Source organism: Pituophis catenifer, unplaced genomic scaffold (genome assembly GCF_029215685.1).
Source record: "Pituophis catenifer annectens isolate HBS135680 unplaced genomic scaffold, rPitCat1.0.hap2 SCAF_4, whole genome shotgun sequence".
In the NCBI taxonomy this organism is placed as follows: Eukaryota; Metazoa; Chordata; class Lepidosauria; order Squamata; family Colubridae; genus Pituophis; species Pituophis catenifer.
Genome location: NW_027256884.1, coordinates 64,063,344 through 64,085,146, shown reverse-complemented (window position 1 = coordinate 64,085,146; position 21,803 = coordinate 64,063,344). Strand labels below are relative to the sequence as shown.

The 21,803-nt window shown below is 36.8% G+C and overlaps 1 protein-coding gene across 7 annotated transcripts in view; it reads left to right on the top strand.

Moving 5' to 3' along the window:
- Positions 1-21,803, top strand: part of DMD (dystrophin) — a 2,096,968-nt gene that overhangs the window by 734,293 nt on the left and 1,340,872 nt on the right. For all 7 annotated transcript variants that reach the window (XM_070944209.1, XM_070944203.1, XM_070944204.1 and 4 more), the window contains exons 11-15: positions 2,504-2,654; positions 5,365-5,484; positions 10,486-10,587; positions 10,665-10,772; positions 18,617-18,796. In XM_070944209.1, coding sequence (XP_070800310.1) covers positions 2,504-2,654; positions 5,365-5,484; positions 10,486-10,587; positions 10,665-10,772; positions 18,617-18,796 — 661 coding nt within the window. The remainder of the gene's footprint in view (positions 1-2,503; positions 2,655-5,364; positions 5,485-10,485; positions 10,588-10,664; positions 10,773-18,616; positions 18,797-21,803) is intronic.

Sequence of the window (21,803 nt, the reverse complement as noted above, 5' to 3'; positions counted from 1 at the left end):
CAATTCATCTATTCTTTTAGATGTTGTTTCTTGGTTTTTTACCATTGTCGTCATTGTATCTTGTAGTGTTTTAAGAATATCATGAAGATTTGAGGGTATTCCAGTTGCACTTGAGGCTTTCCCTATTGATGTCATTGATGTCATATCTTCCAATGATTTATGTGCCATTGGTGAGGTCGTAACTGGAGATGAGATTGATGATACTGTAGGTATCTTCTTCTTGGTAATAATTGTGGTTGTAGCCATCTTTGTTAGACAGAAAAGGTTGCTCCACTTAGCATACAGCGTGTATCTTTATTCTAATCTTATTCTCTTTATCCTGTATATTACTTTACTTTACTTATTTGCAATACTCTGAACTAGTTATTTTAGCTCTAATCGTCAATTATCAATTCATAAACATTCACAAATACAAATTCATAAATGTCTCAATTAAAAGAGTTCAACAAGATAAACAGATAGTCTATCCAATCTTAATTATGTATATATATATCAATCAACCATCAACTAATTAATTAATTAACACTTGATGAATCTAGAAGCTTCTTCCCCCCATCAATTAGGCTATTTATCAAAAAAAAAAAAACAATTTAAGTAATTTATAGCTAATAATCATGAAACTTGTTCAACTTCAATCTTTAAGGCTTGAGAAAAGGAAAAGTTGTGAGGGAGAGAAAGAGAAAGAGTCAAATTAGCCCCAATCAATGTGCAATTCCAGTATCGGCCATAAGATGGTGTTCAAGTCTTTTATATCACTAGGAATGTTCAGTCTATAAACTTCCACTTTCCTTTCTTCTCCCAACCGCTCTAATGGAGACTTAGATCATATAGCTGAGTCACCATACTCCTTACTCCTCTTCCACCACTCGACTCAACTCAGTCTGTAGCAATTCAAACAGGTGGGTAGCAAGTAAAAAATCCAATAAATCCAACAGCAGTTCCACGATCACCTTCAGACTGTCTTCGTCCGAACCAGCAGCCCTCAGCGATCATCGGTTAGTTTTCTGCGTTGTCTTCGGCCTCCTCCTCCCTGCCGTTTCCTGATCTCTGGCTTAGTAATCAGTACTCAGATATCTGTTCCGATGTAGATAGAAGTAATGCAGTAAAGTCCGATCTTCAATATCAGCCACCAGCCGCTTATTGGTTATAGTATGATGATAGTAGACTTCAGATAGTGGCAGACCCACAGATTAGGGGCACCATATTGGATGCCTTCTTTCAGCGTCGGCACCTCGGGGGGAGTTTCAGGGTTTCCTGAGGGATCCACACCACCCCGCGATCGCCCTGTGATCCCCTCTTCTTTTGCCGATCTAAACACGAACGGCAACAGCCAAATTAAGCCGCCAAACGCCAAAAAGGAAATGGGCATCAGGAGACTCCTTACCTGCTTCCCACTGCTGTGATGTCATACCGGTAGGAGTCTCTCAAGAACAAATTGAAGGGAAAGTAACTTTTGATCAAATTTTGATCTTCCTTATGTCACTGGGTATTTTAAAGGTATAAGCCCTGAAAAATAGGAATGGATGTGGGAATTCAATGAGCTTGGGGAGATGATGTCTTCAATTATTTTGGAAGACTGTTGTACAGTTTTAACAAAAATACAAGAGAAGCAAATGTGAAAAACAAGAACTATGTAAGGATAATGAGAGTAATAGAGTTACCTATCATTTGAGTACTGGGAAGGTACTCATTTGAGTACTGGGAAGGGGCATTGATGAGGCAAAGCAAAAACAAATATTCAGTCAAGAATTCATGGTTGCTGACTTCTTTGATTACAGGAAAGACAGCAAACACATTTATTGCTGACTGTAACCCCTTTATAGACTTTTTGTATGAAACAGAAAAAAATGAACTTTTTATTTGTATTTTTGTTGTTTAGAAAATATTAGATATCAGAAGAGTTTTTTTGTAGCAATAGAGTAAGAAATAATTTTGTACTTGTATTTGCTGAAAAAGAAATTTGAAGTCTCTTCCTATTTCTTTTATCTTTTCTTTTTGCATTTTATCCTTTCATCTGTTTCTCTTCTTTTTTCTTTTCTTTCTTTACTTTGTATTATTTTTTGTTAATTTTTAATTTTATTCTCTTTTTAAAACTTTTAATAAAACTTATACAAAAAAGTGTTCATGCTTGTTTTGCCATTTCATCAAATTACACCCACCGAGAGAGAGAGAGAGAGAGAGAGAGAGAGAGAACTCAGCTGACTTCAAAATGATTGTCAGTTTCCTTTTTGCTCTTTGCCGAATTGGATTTATTTCTGAGTACAAACTCTTAAAAAGTCTTTGTCTATTGACAGCGTCTTCTGTATTTAATATGATTTGTTCATTTTAGTTTCATTTGCATTGATTATAGAAATGCAGCTACAGACTGAGTGTTAAAACAATGATTTGTAATAGAATTTCTAATCAACAGGTTTAAGTTATTCAACTGAATATTCAAGATGTAGCAGATATATTGAATTCTTTAGTTTATTTTTATTCATTTAAAAAAAATATTTATTTCTAGTTTACACCAAGCTCTAATGGATTTACAAAATCAGCAGCTCACTGAGCTATCTGACTGGTTAGCTAAAACAGAAAAAAGAACAGCAAAGATGGAGTCAGAACCTTTGGGACCTGAACTAGAAAGCTTAAAGAAGCAGGTGGAAGAACATAAGGTAAGCTGTAGTTTTCAAGAGCCACATTATTTTTTAGCATTTCTTTGTGTAAATATCAGCACAGTATTATGTAAAAGTAATATTTATATAAAATGAAACATCTTGTTTTGTAATTCTAATTTAATATAAAAAATACCACAATTTTGGAACATTGCATAGAATTAGATTTTATATTAATAAGATAAGGATGTTATAATTTTATTTACTTATTTTTCTTTCATTATTCACATAATAAAAAATATTCTGGAATGATATGAGGAAAGGGAATTGCAACATGCTATTTATTGCAAAATACAATAATAATGTTTCAGATTTTATTATTCCCTTGTTTCTTTCTTTTGCTATTATATGCTTTCTTTTTAAAGTGCTCTAGTAGCGAATCAACACTATTAGTTATTATAATTGGGATTTCTAATCTCATTAGCAGTGCTGTGACTTTGTATTGCAGCCCCCAAGCACAGTAAAGTATTCAAGCTGAGTACCTGCCTTTATATACAAAAGATGAAGTATTTTTGAAAAATGAATTTAATTATAAAAGCCACACGCCAGCACATAATGAACAAAAGAACTGGATAAAATGTGCTTCTGTTGTGCATTTATGTTGTAGTCTAAGACATTTTTTTAGACACACACACACACACACACATACACACCATTAACTGATTAATAAAATCTCAGGTATACTTTAATAGATACTAATGTTGTGTATGATGCTATCTGTATTTCTACCTTTTTCTTTATTTTTAGCATCATGTATAACTGACCTTCTATGGATGAGATATACTTTTTAATGAAACACTTGATGCTGGAGTTATTTGATAGATTCAAAATGTTGAATTTTTCATATTTCTTCTAGTTATTAAAATTCCCGACAATACATACGTGACCCTAAGTCCTATGCAGTCCAAATATTTACCAGTTTTCCATGCATTCTAATTGTAAAGTAGTTAGTCTACTAGTTATGTCTAACATAGACCTGAAATAGCCTTTGGCTATGCAATTTTGGAAGCAGTAAGTTGGCATTAAAATGAAAAACAGAAAATGTACATTCATTGTTACGTGCTTAAGATTCATCCAGAATTTTCTATCATTTCAAGAAAACCTGCTTGTTTATCTGCATTGATAGGTAGTCTCTTTTTATTAATGGTATATCTATGCAATCTAGACCAACAGATGAAGTCCTGTGAGGTTGATTAAATTAAAATATCTGATACATTATGTAAAATATGTATTCTAATGATAAATGCTATATTTTGTTTTTACCTGCTTTTTTGTTTTTTTGTTTTATTTTTATTCTAGTGTTTTATATATTTTGCCTTAAAACATTGAGTTAAACATGTCCAAGCATGCAAAAGCTACCCAACAAAATTACTTTGGCTTTGTTTAATATTCATGCAATTAAACTAAAGACTTAAACTCTAATAAGTACATGCCAATTTCTTGGCAGTCATGCAAAAATACTTAGCCATTATCTTCACACAGAATGTATATATGTTTATACTTAGGATAGTTATAGTCAGCTCTAGTTACACCCTTTGATTTTCTTGTAGTTTCCTATTTAGGGACTAACCAGGTCTGGCTATACTTTTATATACAACTTTTCTGAGTAGACTTTGCCTTCCTTCCTTTTATTTTTCCACAATATTTCTACTAAAATAGATTACAATTCTACCAAAGCAGGTATTTATGCCTATTGTAATTAATGGAGATTAATGGCTGGTTTTAGCAAAAAATATATCCTTTAAAATGATGCATGGTTTGGTATCCTGACTCCCTTTGTATAATAAGACTCAGAGTGCAGAAGTTAGTCTATATTCCCTATATTCAAAAAACTAAAACCAACTCCCCCTTTCAACTTGGATCTGTTCTAATAAGTGCAGATTAGCCATATATTATTTGAACCATGAGTGTTTAAAAAATCCTCTAGAAAAGTATAGTTTAGTTTAGTTTAGTTTAGATTAGATTAGATTAGATTAGATTAGATTAGATTAGATTAGATTAGATTGACTGAGAGACAGTCAGACAGACATACACTTTTTCAGTGCTATACTTTTGAAATACTGCTCCTTAAAATGTAGAGAACATAGTACAATTTTTAAACAGTCCTCTAGAAATATATATTTTATTGAGTCATTTATGCTTGTAATAATTTGACTTTTAATGTAACCATAAATGTAAAACACATTCAAAGAGACTGTTCAAGTCTAGATGCTGCATAGAAAATGAATAATAAATAAGAATACTCTATAGTTATACCAAAATGAATGCAACTAAAATTATGTCTCATAGCTAAAAGATAATTATTATTGTAAATTTTAAAAACTGCAATCCTATACTTGTTTTCTCAGAATTTTCCCTGCCTTGGGTGATGCTTATTTCCGGTAAATGTGATAGATTTTCATCTTTTAAAAATTGAGGAAAAGAATAAGATTTTTAAAGGAGTGGATTTATGATTCAATAGCTTTTTTTGAATATTCCATTTGTGTCTTTCTAAGTTAGATAGAAATTTATCTATGTTTAATGTAATAGAAATTATACAAACTATGTTTCACTGTGTGTTTTGGCACAAAGTTTTCAGTGAGGTCTTTGTTATACTGTAGTTGTAACTAATAATTAATGCCTGTCCTTATGGCTCTAAATAACTCAGTTCAAGAAAAGCAAAACAAGCTGTCGTGTTTATTTTTTAACAGTTTTTCCTTTTTTATTATAGATTCTTCAAGAAGACTTAGAACAGGAACAAGTCAAAGTTAATTCACTCACTCATATGGTAGTTGTAATAGATGAAGCTAGTGGAGATAGGGCTACAGTTGCATTAGAACAAAAACTTCAGGTAATTACTAAATTAAGATTGCTATATGATTCCATGCACATTCCTCCTACATCTAAGTTATACTGAAAATATATAATTCTACAGTAAATAAAAAGTAAAAATGTTAATATTGTTTAAAACTGAATTGGTCACTCTAATGTTGGTTTACATTCCATAAAGAACTATTATCCTAGCTACTATTCAGGTGAAAAGTGTCAGACATGTGCCACCTTTATTTCAACACAATTCAGAGATACTTGAATGAATGAATAATTTATGACTAGGAAGAACAAGTATTTTACTTATTAAATCTGAATTGGCAAATATTACCTTTCAAGTATATTCCTGTACACTTTTATTTTTCACTTGCCCTTTCCATACAATTTTACTAAAAAAGTTCTCCCCTCTAAAAAATGTAATTGACATTACAGTCAAATTTAAAAATATGCACAGTAGGAAAAATCACTTGAATGTACAGTAATGCTATGATAATTTCAGTGAACCTGGGATTATAGTGATACAATAATTGGTTATGATTTATCATAATGTCAGATTTGTCTGTGAATATGAGTGTGTGCTGCCATTAATGTAAGGCCACATTGTAAGAATAATGAATAAATTAGTGAAGCATTGCTTTCATTCTGATAGTTAATTTTGAAACTGTTATAGGGAACAGCATTTTTAAACCTATAATTAACATTTGCTACTTACAATGGTAATTTCTATATTGGTATAGTCTCTTGATTATTGTACTTTCAGTATTTGCATCTTATTAAACTATTGAGACCTGGTTTACTGTGAAAAACCAGTACTGTACTTGTTTGCAGTACTGTACAGTACAGTACTGTACTTGCTTCTAAGTCATGCATTTCAGTATTTCAGATACTCTTTTAGTGTTAATCTGACTTTGTATCATTTGACTTGCTGCTGATTGCTAGAATAATGGAGGTTCTAATCCAGTTCCAAAGAATTCAAAATATTTTATTTTGGTCACTGACAAGTTATGTAAGATACACTGATAAATATAAATGTTATTTTTCTAGGGAAAAAAACCTAACAATGAATAGCTGTATTTCCTTCAGGAATTGTCTGAATTAGAATTGTCTCAAGTATAAACTTTTTTAAAATGAAAGTACAAAAACAGTCCTACTGACTGCATTAATATGTCCATATTTTTGTCCATATTGCTTTCTTGCACACTCTCTTTATGCTTTCTATTCTACATATAGATTTTAACCAGGGTTTTTTCTCCTACTAGTGTCCCATTCAGTTTATAACAAGATCCAACTCTACTTATCTTTTTTTTTTTCAGATGAGTATATTTGGCTAGATAATACAATATAGAATGAGTTATGCCCAGATGTCTTGTACTTTCCCATCTCACTGGGCTTCTGAAGGGCCATAAATATCTGGCTTTTTAGGAATGCATTTTATAGTGCAGAATTTCAGCTTGCCCCATGGGAGTGCAATGTTGATGTGTGTTGTTATTATTTATGTGTTAGTTATATAATAATAGTATCATCATTGACATAATCACCACCAGTCAATTGCAAAAGGCAGCTTAACTTGGAGCAGCTTACATCCTGTGATGGTAGCTTTAACACCATCAAGCAACATCTGCCTATCCCAGGGCCTTGGAAAGGACTCAGTAGGTAGATAAAAATGCCATATCCAGCCAAAATATCTGGCTGATTGTACCAGGGGGGGTTCTAATTTTTTTTACTACCGGTTCTGTGGGCATGACTTATTTTGTGGGTGTGGCTTGATGGTCATGTGACAGTGGGTGTGGCTTGATGGTCATGTGACTGGGTGGGTGTGGCCAACTCAATGTAACTCACGTCAAGGGGTGCCTCGCCTGGCCCCTCCCTTCCCAGCCATTCCTTGTCACACCCAGCCTCAATGTATCTATAGTTCTGTAAAAATGTTGTTCACCTTTTTTCAACTTTATTATCTACATACTATAGCTGTACTTTCATGGGACCACTGAAAGGAGGAAATAGCTCACATGCTTTGCCCAAGAGTGTGATAGGCAACAGGCTTTTAAGGCACTGCCAGAAAGAAGGGGGGGGCAATGTATTTTCCAAAGTACCAGAAGACAAAACAAGAAGCAAGGGATGGAAACTGAACAAAAAGAGAAGCAACCTAAAACTAAAGAGAAACTTCCTGGCAGTGAGAACCAATATAGGTGCAGAAATATTTCAGTCATAATTTCGCATATAAAATAGCCATTCGTGTAATACAACCTGCATATTGTTCAAAACAGTCATTAGTATTATGGCTGATGTTTGACAGCAAGCCTAAAACTCAAAGATCACAAGAGTGCTTCTTTCTCTGTATGTATACAAAACATCACATACCAGGAATAGCATATTAAGATGGATTTATACAACCCGATGTACAAAATAAACACACACATATTTATGCTCTAGACTATAGACATTGAATGCATGTAAATCCCTGAAAAACATGTGGTAGCCCTGGGCAAAAGAAAGGCAGTAAAATGACTCTAGGTGTAGGGACACTGTAAAATATTAACACATGATAAATAATGGAACAATTAAAAATAATAGCACAGAGTTTTTTTTCTCTCACTCTCCATTCCTCTCTCTCTCTCTCCCTCCCTCCCTCCCTCCCTCCCTCTCTCTCTCTCTCTCTCTCTCTCTCTCTCTCTCTCTCTCACACACACACACACACACACACACACACACACACACACACATGGTCTGGGCACAAAGTATCTGTTGTTACAGAAGTTCTCATTTCTCTCTATAATACACCTGATACTAATTGATACCCTATTTCTCAATTACATAAAGCCTATGCATGTTTACTTGGCAGTAAGGCTACTCTCTTTCAGTGGGATTTACTCCTAATAAATACACACGATTGCAGGCAGACAGCTAGCTCTGTTGTTTAATAGGCTGTAAGTAAAATTTCTACATTAACAAAATTTATACCTAAACAACAAAATATAGGAGCAAAAAATCATAGCAATAGTCTGAGCTATGCTTTTCTTCTTTAAATGGAAGTACTACCCATTTTAACCAGACATTAAGACTCATTAGTTTGGAATACTAATATGGCTTGCACTGAACCTTGACAGTACTTGCTTTCCTTACAAACTAGCTCAACTTTGTTTCCTTTAAATCTTGCCTTCGTTACACACCGCCCGCTTCAGACCAAGAGCTCCATTTTTAGGGAGAGTGAACTGGAGAGGGGGGGGGCTTTGGAAATAAAAGTGCAACAAGAGAAAGGGGGAAAGGCATGCTCTGGATTCCGGATTCCGAGCCTTCCCTGAGCTGGGAAGCCTTCCTTGTTCTCATTCTTCCCAATCCCTTTCCACTCCCGGATCCTTGTCCCTCCCCTCCCGCTTTCTTTTGCTTGAAACTCCTTTCAGGGTAGGAGGGAAAAACAAATAAAAACAGGAAGGAGGCAAGGACAGAAAATGGTACATGGAGGAGGGCATTTTTCAGCCGCTTTCTGGGACTAAAAAGTTGAGGGGACCCAAGGAAGCAGCAACCGGCCGAGACTAAGATGCCCCCCCCGATCCCACCCTCCACCATCCTGCGCTGCCTTCTTTTTCTCTCCCTGCCCCCGCTCTTCTCTCTCCTGGGAAGAAGGGAACTAACCTAAAAAAAAAAAAAAAGCTCTGCTGCTGAGCAGAGAAAGCAGTAGCTGGGAAAGATGTTGCTACAGAGTTAAAACAAAGAAAAAATTGCCCTTCCCCTGTTCCTACCCTTCCTCTTTTTCTCCCCACCAGTTTCTTTTAACTTTGGCTCCGGTGCCAAAAGAGAGAATTCTCTTTTGTTTGTGAAGTCCCCCTCCTTTTTTTCCTGCCCAGCTGGAAAAAAACAGAAGAGGGCTGCTGCTGCCCCTATCTGTCCTAGCACAGTGGCTGCATGCAACACCGGCGGCTTCGGGAGGCACTGGCCCGCAGGGAGAAGGGAGCCAGCACAGCAACCTTTGTAGCCACACAGCTGCAAAGCTTGCCGAGCTCCCCCCATCCCCTGCCCCACCTGCCACCCCAAATTGTGCCCCATTGCGAGACGCGCATTTTACCGGAGAGTGACAGCTCCAGGTCATCTCTCAGCCATTGCGTGCATGGAGTGTGATGCAACTAACTTCTCGCACTCAGAAGTTTTTCTTTACTTTGAAAGGTTTTTCCCTGCACACAACAACTGAGAGACGACCTGGAGCTGCCAGTCTGCCTCTGCCAGGCGAGCAGCAAAGCGAGTAAACCATGATCTGCCAGCTTCCTGTAATCTGCAGTTTACTCATGAGCACCATGCTCACAAGTAAACTGCAGATTAGAGGCAGACAGCAGATTGCAGGCAGCGAAAGAAACCACCACCTCCTGCCTTCATGCATCGAGGAGGCCGAGCAGCAGCGGGAAGAGCACTGGATGGGAGGCGCAGGAAGTGGCTGCCAGCGATGCCTCAGGTGAAGATGTTGTGGGCGGGGAGGCTCGACCCCCACTTAGGAGCCTCAGTTTACTCGTGAGCACCATTGGCCTTTCTCCCTGTCTCTCCCGGCCAATGGTGCTCACGAGTAAACTGCAGCTAGGATCTCCCGCGTGCTGTCCTCCCTCCCTGTGCACATTGGTCCCATCAACTCCTGCTGGTATCACCCCTCCACCAGCTCTCCCTCCCCCACCCACCCAGGCCCTTCGGCCTTACCTTTGCCAGCAGCAGTGAGCAGAAATACGGGGCTAGATTCTGCAAGTAGTGGCTGGACAGGGCGGGCGAGTGTGGTGAGCGAGAGGGGACTGGTTTGGGGGCGTGGCCAGCCAAAGGTCACTAACAGTTCGGGGAACCATGTCAAATTTCTGCTAATGGTTCTCCTGAACCGGTCTGAACCGGTAGCAACCCACCCCTGGATTGTACAAACAACCACAATAATGTAGCCATAAAATATGAATGGAAAGATTGTAACAGTATTAAAGGCTAAATAAAAATATCAAGTCTTGTATAAATGAAGTGTAAAATAGTTATTAACTTCTGAATGTTAATGCCATTATTTTAGCATTTAGGAAACCGTTGGGCAACAATCTGTAGATGGACAGAGGACCGTTGGTTTATTCTGCAAGATGTTCTTCAAAAATGGTTGCAATTTATTGAAGAACAGGTTAAGTATATCTATTTACTCTTTGCTTTATAATATTTAATATGCAGTCTTTCTAATTTTTTTTTTTTAACTTTTAGGGTCTTTTTGATACATGGTTTACTGAAAAGGAAGAATGTGTGACCACTCTGCATACTACCGATTTCAAAGACCAGAAAGAAATGTTGGAAAATCTACAAAAATTGGCTGTATGTTTTTTTGTATAGTTTCCTCCCAGTTTTCAACATTTGCATCACATATTTCAGCAAAGGACCTGCAAATGACCCAGTCAAGTAACTTTAATTTTGCATACCCTCAACTATGAATTTACAGGTTTAAACTGGTATTTTGAATTGAACCCAGCAAACCAAGGTTCCAGCTGGCAAATGTTCAAGCTCTGGCAACATTCCAACCAACAATGAATAATATCAAATCTCTGTTTTTAGGATTATCGATAAGCAAGTTCACACAGAATGATTTAATAGTTAGCCCATTCTTGTTTCTAATGCTATCAGTTTATAAATGTTATTTTCTGAAATAAATGTGGGTATTCACACAGTGAAAAGTGATAAAACATGTGCCATGATATCACATTATCTGTTAGATGTTAGGACACAAATGTCAAAAGATATCTCTTATTTCTGCATCATTGTGATCTGCAGGACATTGCTAATTAGGAGATAAATTTTGCTTCTTCTTTATCATCATCATCATTTTAGTAGCTATGATAGCGTACATGTTTTTGGCATTTACATGAATGAAATTCCATTTATGAAATAATCCTTGTAATTAATCCTTGTATGTTTTATCAAATTCATAGTAGACATGAAGTGAAGTCAAGGACTTTATAGTTGGTATGATTTGCCTATACTCTGTACAGCTTTAGGACAGATATTAGCACATATTACTTTATGATCTGCAGCCATTTTTAAATTAAACCAATAATGATTACTTCTATGCTTTAATTTTTAAATGTTGATATAAATAAGGAAAAGAGTTATATTATTTTTGCTGATGATACTTACCTTCAAAATCTGATATCAAAATAACTAAAATAATAACTTACCATATATATGTATGTATGTATGTATGTATGTATGTATGTATGTATGTATGTATGTCTTTGGTTATTTGGGTTTTCTTCCACGTAAAATTGGAAGTGTCTTGGTGACCTTTCGACAAAGTCTCATTCGTCATCTTCAGGCTGGTGTCTTCGGCTTCATGCTTCTAGGAGCAATGTGTGATCGCAGCTGTTTCTTCTTTTTAACTGCCAGTTGGGGTGTGAACTGATTGGGTGGGAGCTTGGCTGTGTTCTGATTGGGTGGAGGTGTGTTCTGATTGGTGGGGTTTGGCTGTGCTCTGATTGGATGGGAGGTTGGCTGTGCTCTGATTGGATGAGGGTGTGTTCTGTTGGGGTGGGGGCTTGGTTGTGCTCAGGTTAGTCGGAGTTGCAGGGGGATTTGAGCTGGTGAGCTGCATTGCTGTTGTTTGGCTTCACGTTCGTGGTCGTGCCACATCTTCATGGTGGGTGTCAGTTTGCTGCATGTATGGATTGGAGGGGTTTAAAGTGGCTAATGATGCAGCTGTGGTCTGGCTTCTGGTTTGTGGTCGTGCCTCATCATCGGTGTGGGTTTGACTTTGCTTTTTGCATGGATGTGTGGTGGTGACATCCTGTGTGGTTTTCGTGAGTGTGGGTCTGGTGTCATTCTTTGTGTTAGGGACTCGTTTGTCAATAAGGGCGGGTTTCCAAATGGCTGGTAGGCAGGAGGTATCATCTCGTTTATTCATGCTGTGTGGGCATTTTTCTATCTTGAGGGCTTCTCTGATTATTCTGTTGTTAAAGTGTTCAGTTTTGGTGATAGTTCTGGTCTTTTTAAAGTCAATTTCACGTCCTGTGGCTTTAAGGTGTTGGACCAGGGAAGAAGTTGATTCTTCTTTTCTGACTGAGTTCTTGTGTTCTTCAATGCTTCTTCAAACCAATTCTTCTGTTGGTTTGTCCGATGTATGTGGTGGGCAGGCGGTACATGGGATTTCATATACTCCTTGATTTTCTAACTCAATTTTGTCTTTGAGGTTTCTTAGGATGGTGGATATTTTTTGGTTTGTGCAGAATGCTGTCTTGATGTTTGTGGAGGATCCTGCTGATTCTGTCTGTGGTGCCTTTTATGTATGGGAGGAGGGCTTTGCCGTTTTCTTGTTCTCTGTCTTGGATTTTAGTGGGGGTTTCTTTTTGGATTAGGTTGGTAATCTTATTTCTTTGGAATCCATTGGATGTTAGTACATTTATAATGGACAAAAATACAAACAAATAGAAGGAGCATCCATGGGATCACCCCTCTCACCTATCATTGCAAACCTCTACATGGAACACTTTGAAACCCAAGCTCTAGAAAAATCTGATCACAAACCCAAACTCTGGCTCAGATACATAGATGACACCTTCATAATCTGGCCACACGGGAAGGAAAAACTGGACAACTTCCTCACACACCTCAACAGCCTACACCCCAAAATACAGTTCACCATGGAAACAGAAGCTAACAACCAACTTCCCTTCCTGGGTGTCTTAATCTACAAGAAATCCAGAAGAAAACACACACAAACCGCTATCTGCACGCACTCTCACACCACCACCCAGCACAGATCAACTCTATAGCCAAGACACTCATCTCCAGAACAAAACGCTTAGCTGACGAACAACACCTAAAAACCAAACTACACACTCTCACTAATGTACTAACATCCAACAGATTCCAAAGAAATAAGATTACCAACCTAATCCAACCCCCCCCCACTAAAATCCAAGACAGAGAACAAGAAAATGGCATAGCCCTCCTCCCATACATAAAAGGCACCACAGACAGAATCAGCAAGATCCTCCACAAACACAACATCAAGACAGCATTCTGCACAAACCGAAAAATATCCACCTTCCTAAGAAACCCCAAAGTCAAAATTGAGTTAGAAAATCAAGGAGTATATGAAATCCCATGCACCGCCTGCCCCACCACATACATCGGACAAACCAACAGAAGAATAAGTGCACGCATTGAAGAACACAAGAACTCAGTCAGAAAAGAAGAACCAACTTCTTCCCTGGTCCAACACCTTAAAGCCACAGGACATGAAATTGACTTTAAAAAGACCAGAACTATCGCCAAAACTGAACACTTTAACAACAGAATAATCAGAGAAGCCATCGAGATAGAAAAATACCCACACAGGATGAATAAACAAGATGATACCTCCCGCCTACCAGCCATTTGGAAACTCGCCCTTATTGACAAACGAGTCCCTAACACAAAGAATGACACCAGACCCACACTCATGAAAACCACACAGGATGTCACCACCACACATCCACGCAAAAAGCAAATCCAAACCCACACCGATGAGGCACGACCACAAACAGAAGCCAGACCACAGCTGCATCATTAGCCACTTTAAACTCCTCCAATCCATACATGAAGCAAACTGACATCCACCATGAAGATGCGGCATGACCACGAATGCGAAGCCAAACAACAGCAATGCAACTCACCAGCTCAAATCCCCCTGCAACTCAGACTAACCCGAGCACAACCAAGCCCCCACCCCAACAGAACACACCCCCATCCAATCAGAGCACAGCCAACCCCCCCATCCAATCAGAGCACAGGCAAGCCCCCAACCAATCAGAACACACCTCCACCCAATCAGAACACAGCCAAGCTCCCACCCAATCAGTTCACACCCCCACTGGCAGTTAAAAGGAAGAAACAGCTGCGATCACACATTGCTCCTAGAAGCATGAAGCCGAAGACACCAGCCTGAAGATGACGAATGAGACTTCGTCGAAACGTCGCCAAGACACTTCCAATTTTACGCGGGAGAAAACCCAAATAACCAAAGACCTACATACAAACACCCGCAAAAACCTCAGAAAATATCTATATCTATCTATATCTATCTATCTATCTATCTATCTATCTATCTATCTATCTATCTATCTATCTAAATATTGTCCTGAAGATGCAAGTTCCAGTTATAGTTAAAGAAGAAGCGATAGACATCACGATCTCCGGAACATTTAAAAGTTTAAAATTTTTAATTTTTAACTTAAACTTAAACTTAAAAATTTAAGTTTAAAATTTTTAAACTTTTAAAGTTCCGGAGATCGTGATGTCTATCGCTGAGCCATTCTCATATCAGACAATGATGAACAGGAATTGGAAGCCAAATAATGAAAAAGTGTAGTATAATGTTCCTGGCCTTATATAACCTTATGGTAAAATTAATATATTACATGCCCTATTATTGAAATAGTGCTAAGATTGCAATAGTTTCCGTTAGCAGGTTTTAATATTGATTATGTTCAGTGGTGAAATGCTACCAGTTTGCACCGGTTCGGGCAAATGGATAGTGATAAAAACTACCGGTTCAGGGGAACCAGTAGTAAAAAAAAAGCTATTGGATCATCCGAACCAGTATTTCCAACAATCAGCTATGCCGCGCAATATATATTCGCTAGAAAGCAGGAAATCCTGTGCATGCGTGCGCGCACAGCATGTTTTTGGTGTGCAGTGTGCATGCACGTGTGCAGCATGCTTTTGGCACAAACTATGCATATGCGTGCACAGTACACATTTGGCATGCACTGCACATGCGCAGGCAGCAAACCGGTAGCAATCCACGGAGGATTTCACCATTGATTATGTTCTAAGTAATTTGCCTAGAGCTAAGAGAATAAAAGGTCTGTTGCTTTCACCATTTCTGATTAGTTACAAATCTAATTCATACTTGCAGAGAAATAACAATCAAAGCCATGTGTATGATTTTGTGTTTTTAAAAATCAAATTTAGATTTGGATTATTTCCCTACATTGAATGTTTCCCACTTCCCTGAATATAACAGTGGCTATGCAATATAATATACCCTGAAATAAAACCAGCTCAAACCTTAAAAACCAAAAACTAAGAGCTCTTTTTTATTTTAATGTTTGAATGTCACATCCATTTCTGTATGCCCTTATATTAGTACCAAAGCAGCTGAAAGAAAAACTATCATGCAGACATATTGGAAAGTGGCCACTGTTATATAAGTGATGGATATAAATAAAAGCAACCACTGCAGTGATGAATATATAGAAAAGCTTTGAAATTAATATGGTTTTAATATGATACTCTTTAGGATAACGTCTGTATAATTAGATATCGACATGTCTGAGGCTTTTTCTTGTGATAAAGCAGAAATGTATATTTTAAAGTTTTTGCCATCTGATTGTTCAGATTAATTAACAGGGATGAGACAGCTGCTTTTAAAATTGCTGCTGAGAGTCCCTATTGACTCACATACTGAGTACAAATTTAATGTTTATTTAATATGTCACAATTGGAGACCAAAAATGGTGACCATCTGTCAGCATAACCTTAAGCATATGTTGCTTTCATTAATTTGACTTCATGCTATGACATGAGAAAATTCTGATAACATAAAATGTTCATTTATCCATATAAAGCCTCAAAGTTTTATATCAGCACAAGCCCCATAAAGCTAAACATCATCCGGCAGTTTACAAACCTTGTCTCTGGGCTATTCAAGTGAGTTTTTAGCAAAGAAAGAGAGACCAGATGGCCTACTTGGACTTAAAAATATATTCCCTGAAGTTTATATATGTAGATTGTACTGTGCGCCAAGACTTTTACATTTATTTGTAACAAAATTGTCAAGGTGTTTTAAAGGTCTGGAATCATATCAAATTTGTTTTCAATGTAGCACAAATGTTTTGCTGGTAGCAATATTTTATCACAAAAATCATAAAAGAAACAGAATAAACCTAGCACAAAAATGAGGCATAAGAATGCTTATTATAGTGCAGAAACTTAAAGGGGACAACTATGTCCAATAGTTTGCTTTGCTTTATTTATGCTTAGCTAGCATAATAAGGCAGTTATACTTGTTGCTAATTACATAAACTATATGTCTGCGAAATGGAGTGAAGGAATGATTTTAGAAATAGAAGTAGCAAAGACATGATGATGATAACGATGATGATGATGATTTATTAAATTCATGTGCCAAATGACTCTCAAGATATTCTGGGTAGCCATTTGATGAACAATCTATTCAGAAGAGCCATGGTGGCGCAGTGTTTAGAATGCAGTATTGCAGGCTTAGTCTGCTGGCCAACTACCAGCAGTTTGGCAGTTCGAGTCACACCAGCTCAGTGTTGACTCAGCCTTCCATCCTTCTGAGATTGGTAAAACGAGGACCCAGATTGATAGGGGCAATATGCTGACTCTGTAAACTAGAGTAAAAGCGTGCGCTCACATTTGCGAACCGGTAGGAAAGGTAAGTGAATCCCACCTCTGCAGCAAAGATATGTTATTTTATATCCAGTCATAGGCCATAACTCATTCTCAACAAACTTTGCTTCTGTTTGAACTTTCTGAATGGGTTTTCACAAATTTACTGAATATCTGTACAGATATCCTAACAACATATCTCACAATCTGAAATTATAGTTTTCCCCTGATTTTTCAGCTTCAAAAGATCCAGGCTGTTACACAAAGTGTGACACTTTAATTTCCAGTTCATTATTCTAAATTCAATGGGGCTCTCTAAATCAGGATGGTAGTGTGAGTCCCACATTCCAAAAATAATGAAAATCTGAATTAGTTTATATTATTGAAAGATATGAAGAACAAAACAGATATTTGCAAATCTCCAAGGCAAATATTAGGTTACAAGAATTTTATTTTCTAGAATAAACATAAGCAACCTTATTCTTAACAGATGTTGTGGACCAGAAAACTAGAATTCCTCATTATTGGCTAAATTGCATATAGTTCATGGTTGGCCAAAACAACTGAGATTGCTTAATTTTATTTTAGACTCATATTGTCCCTATATTCCATCAGATATCATTATATTCTTTTTTGTTTCTATAGATGAAAAGATATGAGGCATTGAGGAAAAAACATAGATATAAAATGTCTTGCCTTTTGATGCTGGCTAACTCATCAGGATGATTATAAAATAAAACTGTTGTTGAGTAACAATCTATTTTCAGGAGTTTTTTTCTTATTCTGAATTACTATGAACAAACATAAAGGCATATACACACTGTACCCCATGCCTTTTCTAATTAGTTTGATTTAGTGCCAAGGGTAGTATGAAAATCTAAAAGCTTGCTCAGTTTAGTGATAGTCAAAATCTCTTTCTTAATAATTTTACCAAAACAAGTGTTTACAATTAGCATGTACAAGATATTTTATTCTTCACTTAGTACAATATATTAACAGTATAGGTGAGTGGAGTTTTTAGATAAATAAATGCATACATAGAACATTAGGTCACAATTGGTTGCTAATGAATTGTTGATAATGAATGCTATAGTTTACCGTGTATTGTTGTGGAAAGTAATGTCTTACTTTACATATTGTATAATAAGGTATCCATTCTAGTTTTTTGACAGGTTATGTGGCATATTTACTGATTATATTAATATAACCAACATATTTATTTCTGGGTGCAGTAATACAATTATTTCATTTAACATTTTTAAGTTATTTTCATTTATTTTTCAAATACATTTTGGGAACTAATTAGTCTAAAGGTCATGTAAGAATAGCAGCATTACAGTTTGTATGTAGATTAATGATGTGCTTGCATGAACTAATTCTTAATATTAGTGAAAATTTTCATTCATGATAATATACAGTATGATGATAATATATTATAATTATGTAACTCTGAAAAGATTCTTCCTTATTCTGCTAGAGAAAAGATGCAAAAGATAATTTTATAAGGATCAACTAAACCAGGGGTGTCAAACTCACGTCGTCACGGTGTCATCATGTATGACGTATTGGAACTTTTTTCCCCTTTGCTAAACCAGGCATGGGTGTAGCCAGCACATGACGCTTCTGGCCCTCAGGCTGTAAGTTTGACAGCCCTGAACTAAACTAACAAAAGCATATGGAAATCTGTTGCTTGGAAAAGAATGCCAAGTTAACTTGTACCATTACTTCCAATAGGTTAATATGTTTTCTTTGCCATGTTACTTTTACAGATCTTGAAAGGAGAATTGGAAATCAAGAGACAATCAATGGATAAACTGAATTCCCTTAGCCAGGATCTCCTCTCAGCAGTAAAAAGTAAAGGATTATCACAGAAACTGGAAGGGTGGCTCCAAAACATTAGTCACCGCTGGGATAGTTTGGCACAGAAGCTGGAGGGCAGTTCTAAGAAGGTTTGTCAAAACTGTTAGCCTGATAGTTAATCATTACCACCTCATTGTTGAATCATTTCTTAGCCATTTGTTTGTTCTTACATAAATAAATGCTTTATTTTCATCTTGTACATTATTTATCCCAATCAACTTTCAACTCCATATTCACACAAAGTATTTCCTGTTCTTAAGTGATATTCTTAGCTCTAAATTAAATCACATGAAGTAAACTTTAAACTTTTACATTTGACAATTACTTAATAAAGAGCTAAAATTTGGTCTGCATACTCCTACCCAAACTAAAATCATAGTTTTTGCCTATGAAAAACATTCCAATTCAGTTGTTTCTATCAGATTCCTCTTTCTTCTCCTTAGAGAGAAGATGCATAAAGATGAAAACTTACTAAGCATCCAAGTTCAAACATACTGGAAACTTTCAGTGCAGAATAGAAAATACTGAAACAGTGCAGAACTTAAAGCTATGGAAGGCAGGGAAGCTAGAACAAACAACTAGGCTTGGAAAGAGCCTTGGAATAAGGAGAAGTATGGCAACATCTATATACTACTAAAACTCCTGATGCCATTTAAAGGTTCTTTGTTTGTCTATTTGTAAAACTCAGTTGGCACAAGTGGTGTATCATAGCATGCAAAAATTTGGATTAAGTTACTTCAGATCTGCTAATTGGTACAAAATCCTGGGCTCATTGTTCCCATGGAATTGAAATTTCAAGAGTCTTCATACCGGTTGTATTTACAAAGTTGTGATCACTGCAGTGTCGTCAAGGTTAGCTATGATCATGTGATCATGATTTCTGATACTTCCTGCCAGCTTCCCATGACCATGCCTGCCCATGGCCATTCTGTTTCTTTGTTTAGGGAAGTAATATTTCTGGAAGCATGACCCAACAAGTCATGGATTATTAGGAAAGTCATATCATGCATCACAGAATGTTCCCTGTGGACTATAGTTGCCTTCTATACATGTGGGTCTCATATTATACTTCTATTTTATTTAGTTTTGGTCTGGTTGAATGTTATATCTGTAGCTGACAGAGGTATACTTTATTGCTGCAGGACATAAATAATTACAAATTTCTATTTGTGATGCTTTATTTAATGGCTGAAAGATATGGCAACTACATTTTTTCTGTTTGTATAATGCTTTGATAGCTAGAACTTTCTAGAACTGGAAGCTAGATAGCTTTCAAAAGTCTAATTTTTTATCAAACAACTAATTGTAACTTGGAGAACTCTGCATATAGAGTATTAGCACGTCCATCTTCAAATCTTTCAAAAGTAGTGCATGAAAGAACCCATTTTATTTGAAATCTACATTTCTGATTGCATTTTCAATAAGCTCTGTTCAAACATGTGATTTTATATAAATATTATCTGATTTGTTATTGATATCCCAATTACTAACTCTAGAATTGTGATATACCATTTTAGTAATTTTGGGAGTTGAACTATGTATTTTATAAGGATAGAGGATTTGTTGGTGTAATGTGTAAACATGCCTGTTCCGAGAAGTAATTGATATAGAAATCATGACTACTACCAAGATAAATTGGTACTTAAAAGCCATGGAAAATTTTCTTGTTAATAATAACTTTATACTTGAAATACTTTAGGCTTACAATAAAACTGTCTCCCTTACATTTTGAGGATTTTCCCCTGAAAGATACAACTCAGTAATTTCACAGAGTATGATACTGCCATAAGTATGAAAATTGCCAAATATAACCTTATATTACCCTATATTGTTAATACTAACATTTCAATATAAAGGTGAAAATGTAACTAAATATGACTCATTGTTTAAATTAATTTAAATTTTTCTACAATTGATGCATTATGATCCTAGGCTTGCTAGGATATAAATGATTATTTGAGCATATACACTTGTGTATATTTTATTTATTTATTTATTTATTTATTTATTTATTTATTTATTTATTTATTTATTTATTTATTTATTTATTTATTATTACTTAGTTTGGTCAATTAAATAAAACCCAGAATTAGATAACATTTAAAAATCATTCACATGTTCGTATGTTTAGCCCCGCCTGTTGGAACATCAGGGTCTTGAGGGCACAGCGGAAAGCACGGAGATCAGGGATATTCCGTATCTCCGGGGGCAGTTCATTCCAAAGGGTTGGAGCCCCCACAGAGAAGGCCCTCCCCCTGGGAGTCTCCAGTCGACATAATTTGACTGACGGTACCCTGAGTAGTCCCTCCCTGTGAGAACGAACTGGTCGGTGGGAGGCTATTGGTGGCAAAAGACGGTCTCGTAGGTACCCGGGTCCTAAGCCATGGAGCACTTTAAAGGTGATAACTAACACCTTGAATCGCACCCGGAAGACCACCGGGAGCCAGTGCAACTCACGTAGGAGAGGTGTTACATGGGCGTAACGAGCTGCGCCCATAATCACCCGCGCAGCTACGTTCTGGACCAGTTGGAGCCTCCTGGTGCCTTTCAAAGGGAGCCCCATGTAGAGAGCATTACAGTAGTCCATACGGGAGGTAACTAGGGCATGAGTGACCGTGCGCAAGGCCGGTCTACCCCCTCAGTGTCCTGGGTGACTAGCTCGCCACCACTTCCTTTGGCATAGTCAAGCCTAGGACCACAGCAGAGCTCACCAAGATGCCAGAGAGCAGCCAGCCTGCCTGGGCAGCCCCAACTCCCACCAAATTGCCAGGTGCCTGATTCTTCCCAATGGTTGGATTAGGAAAAAAAAAGAATAATAAAAATAAAAATGAAAAATAAAATACAAAAATTAAGAAACAAAAATTCCAATCAACCACCTCCCTCAAAAATCAAATACCCCAACAGAGAGAAAAAAAGAGAAAAAAAAATTCAACTGCCAAAAGTAAAAGATAAAAATACAAATCCTAGCAACCAAAAAGGAAAAAAATTCTTCTGACTCTTCCAGTCTTAATCCAATTTCTTGTCAATCTAGTTTTTTTTAAAAAAAGCATAGGAAAAAAGGTCCCTAAAAGAAAAAGACACAAAACACAAAATATA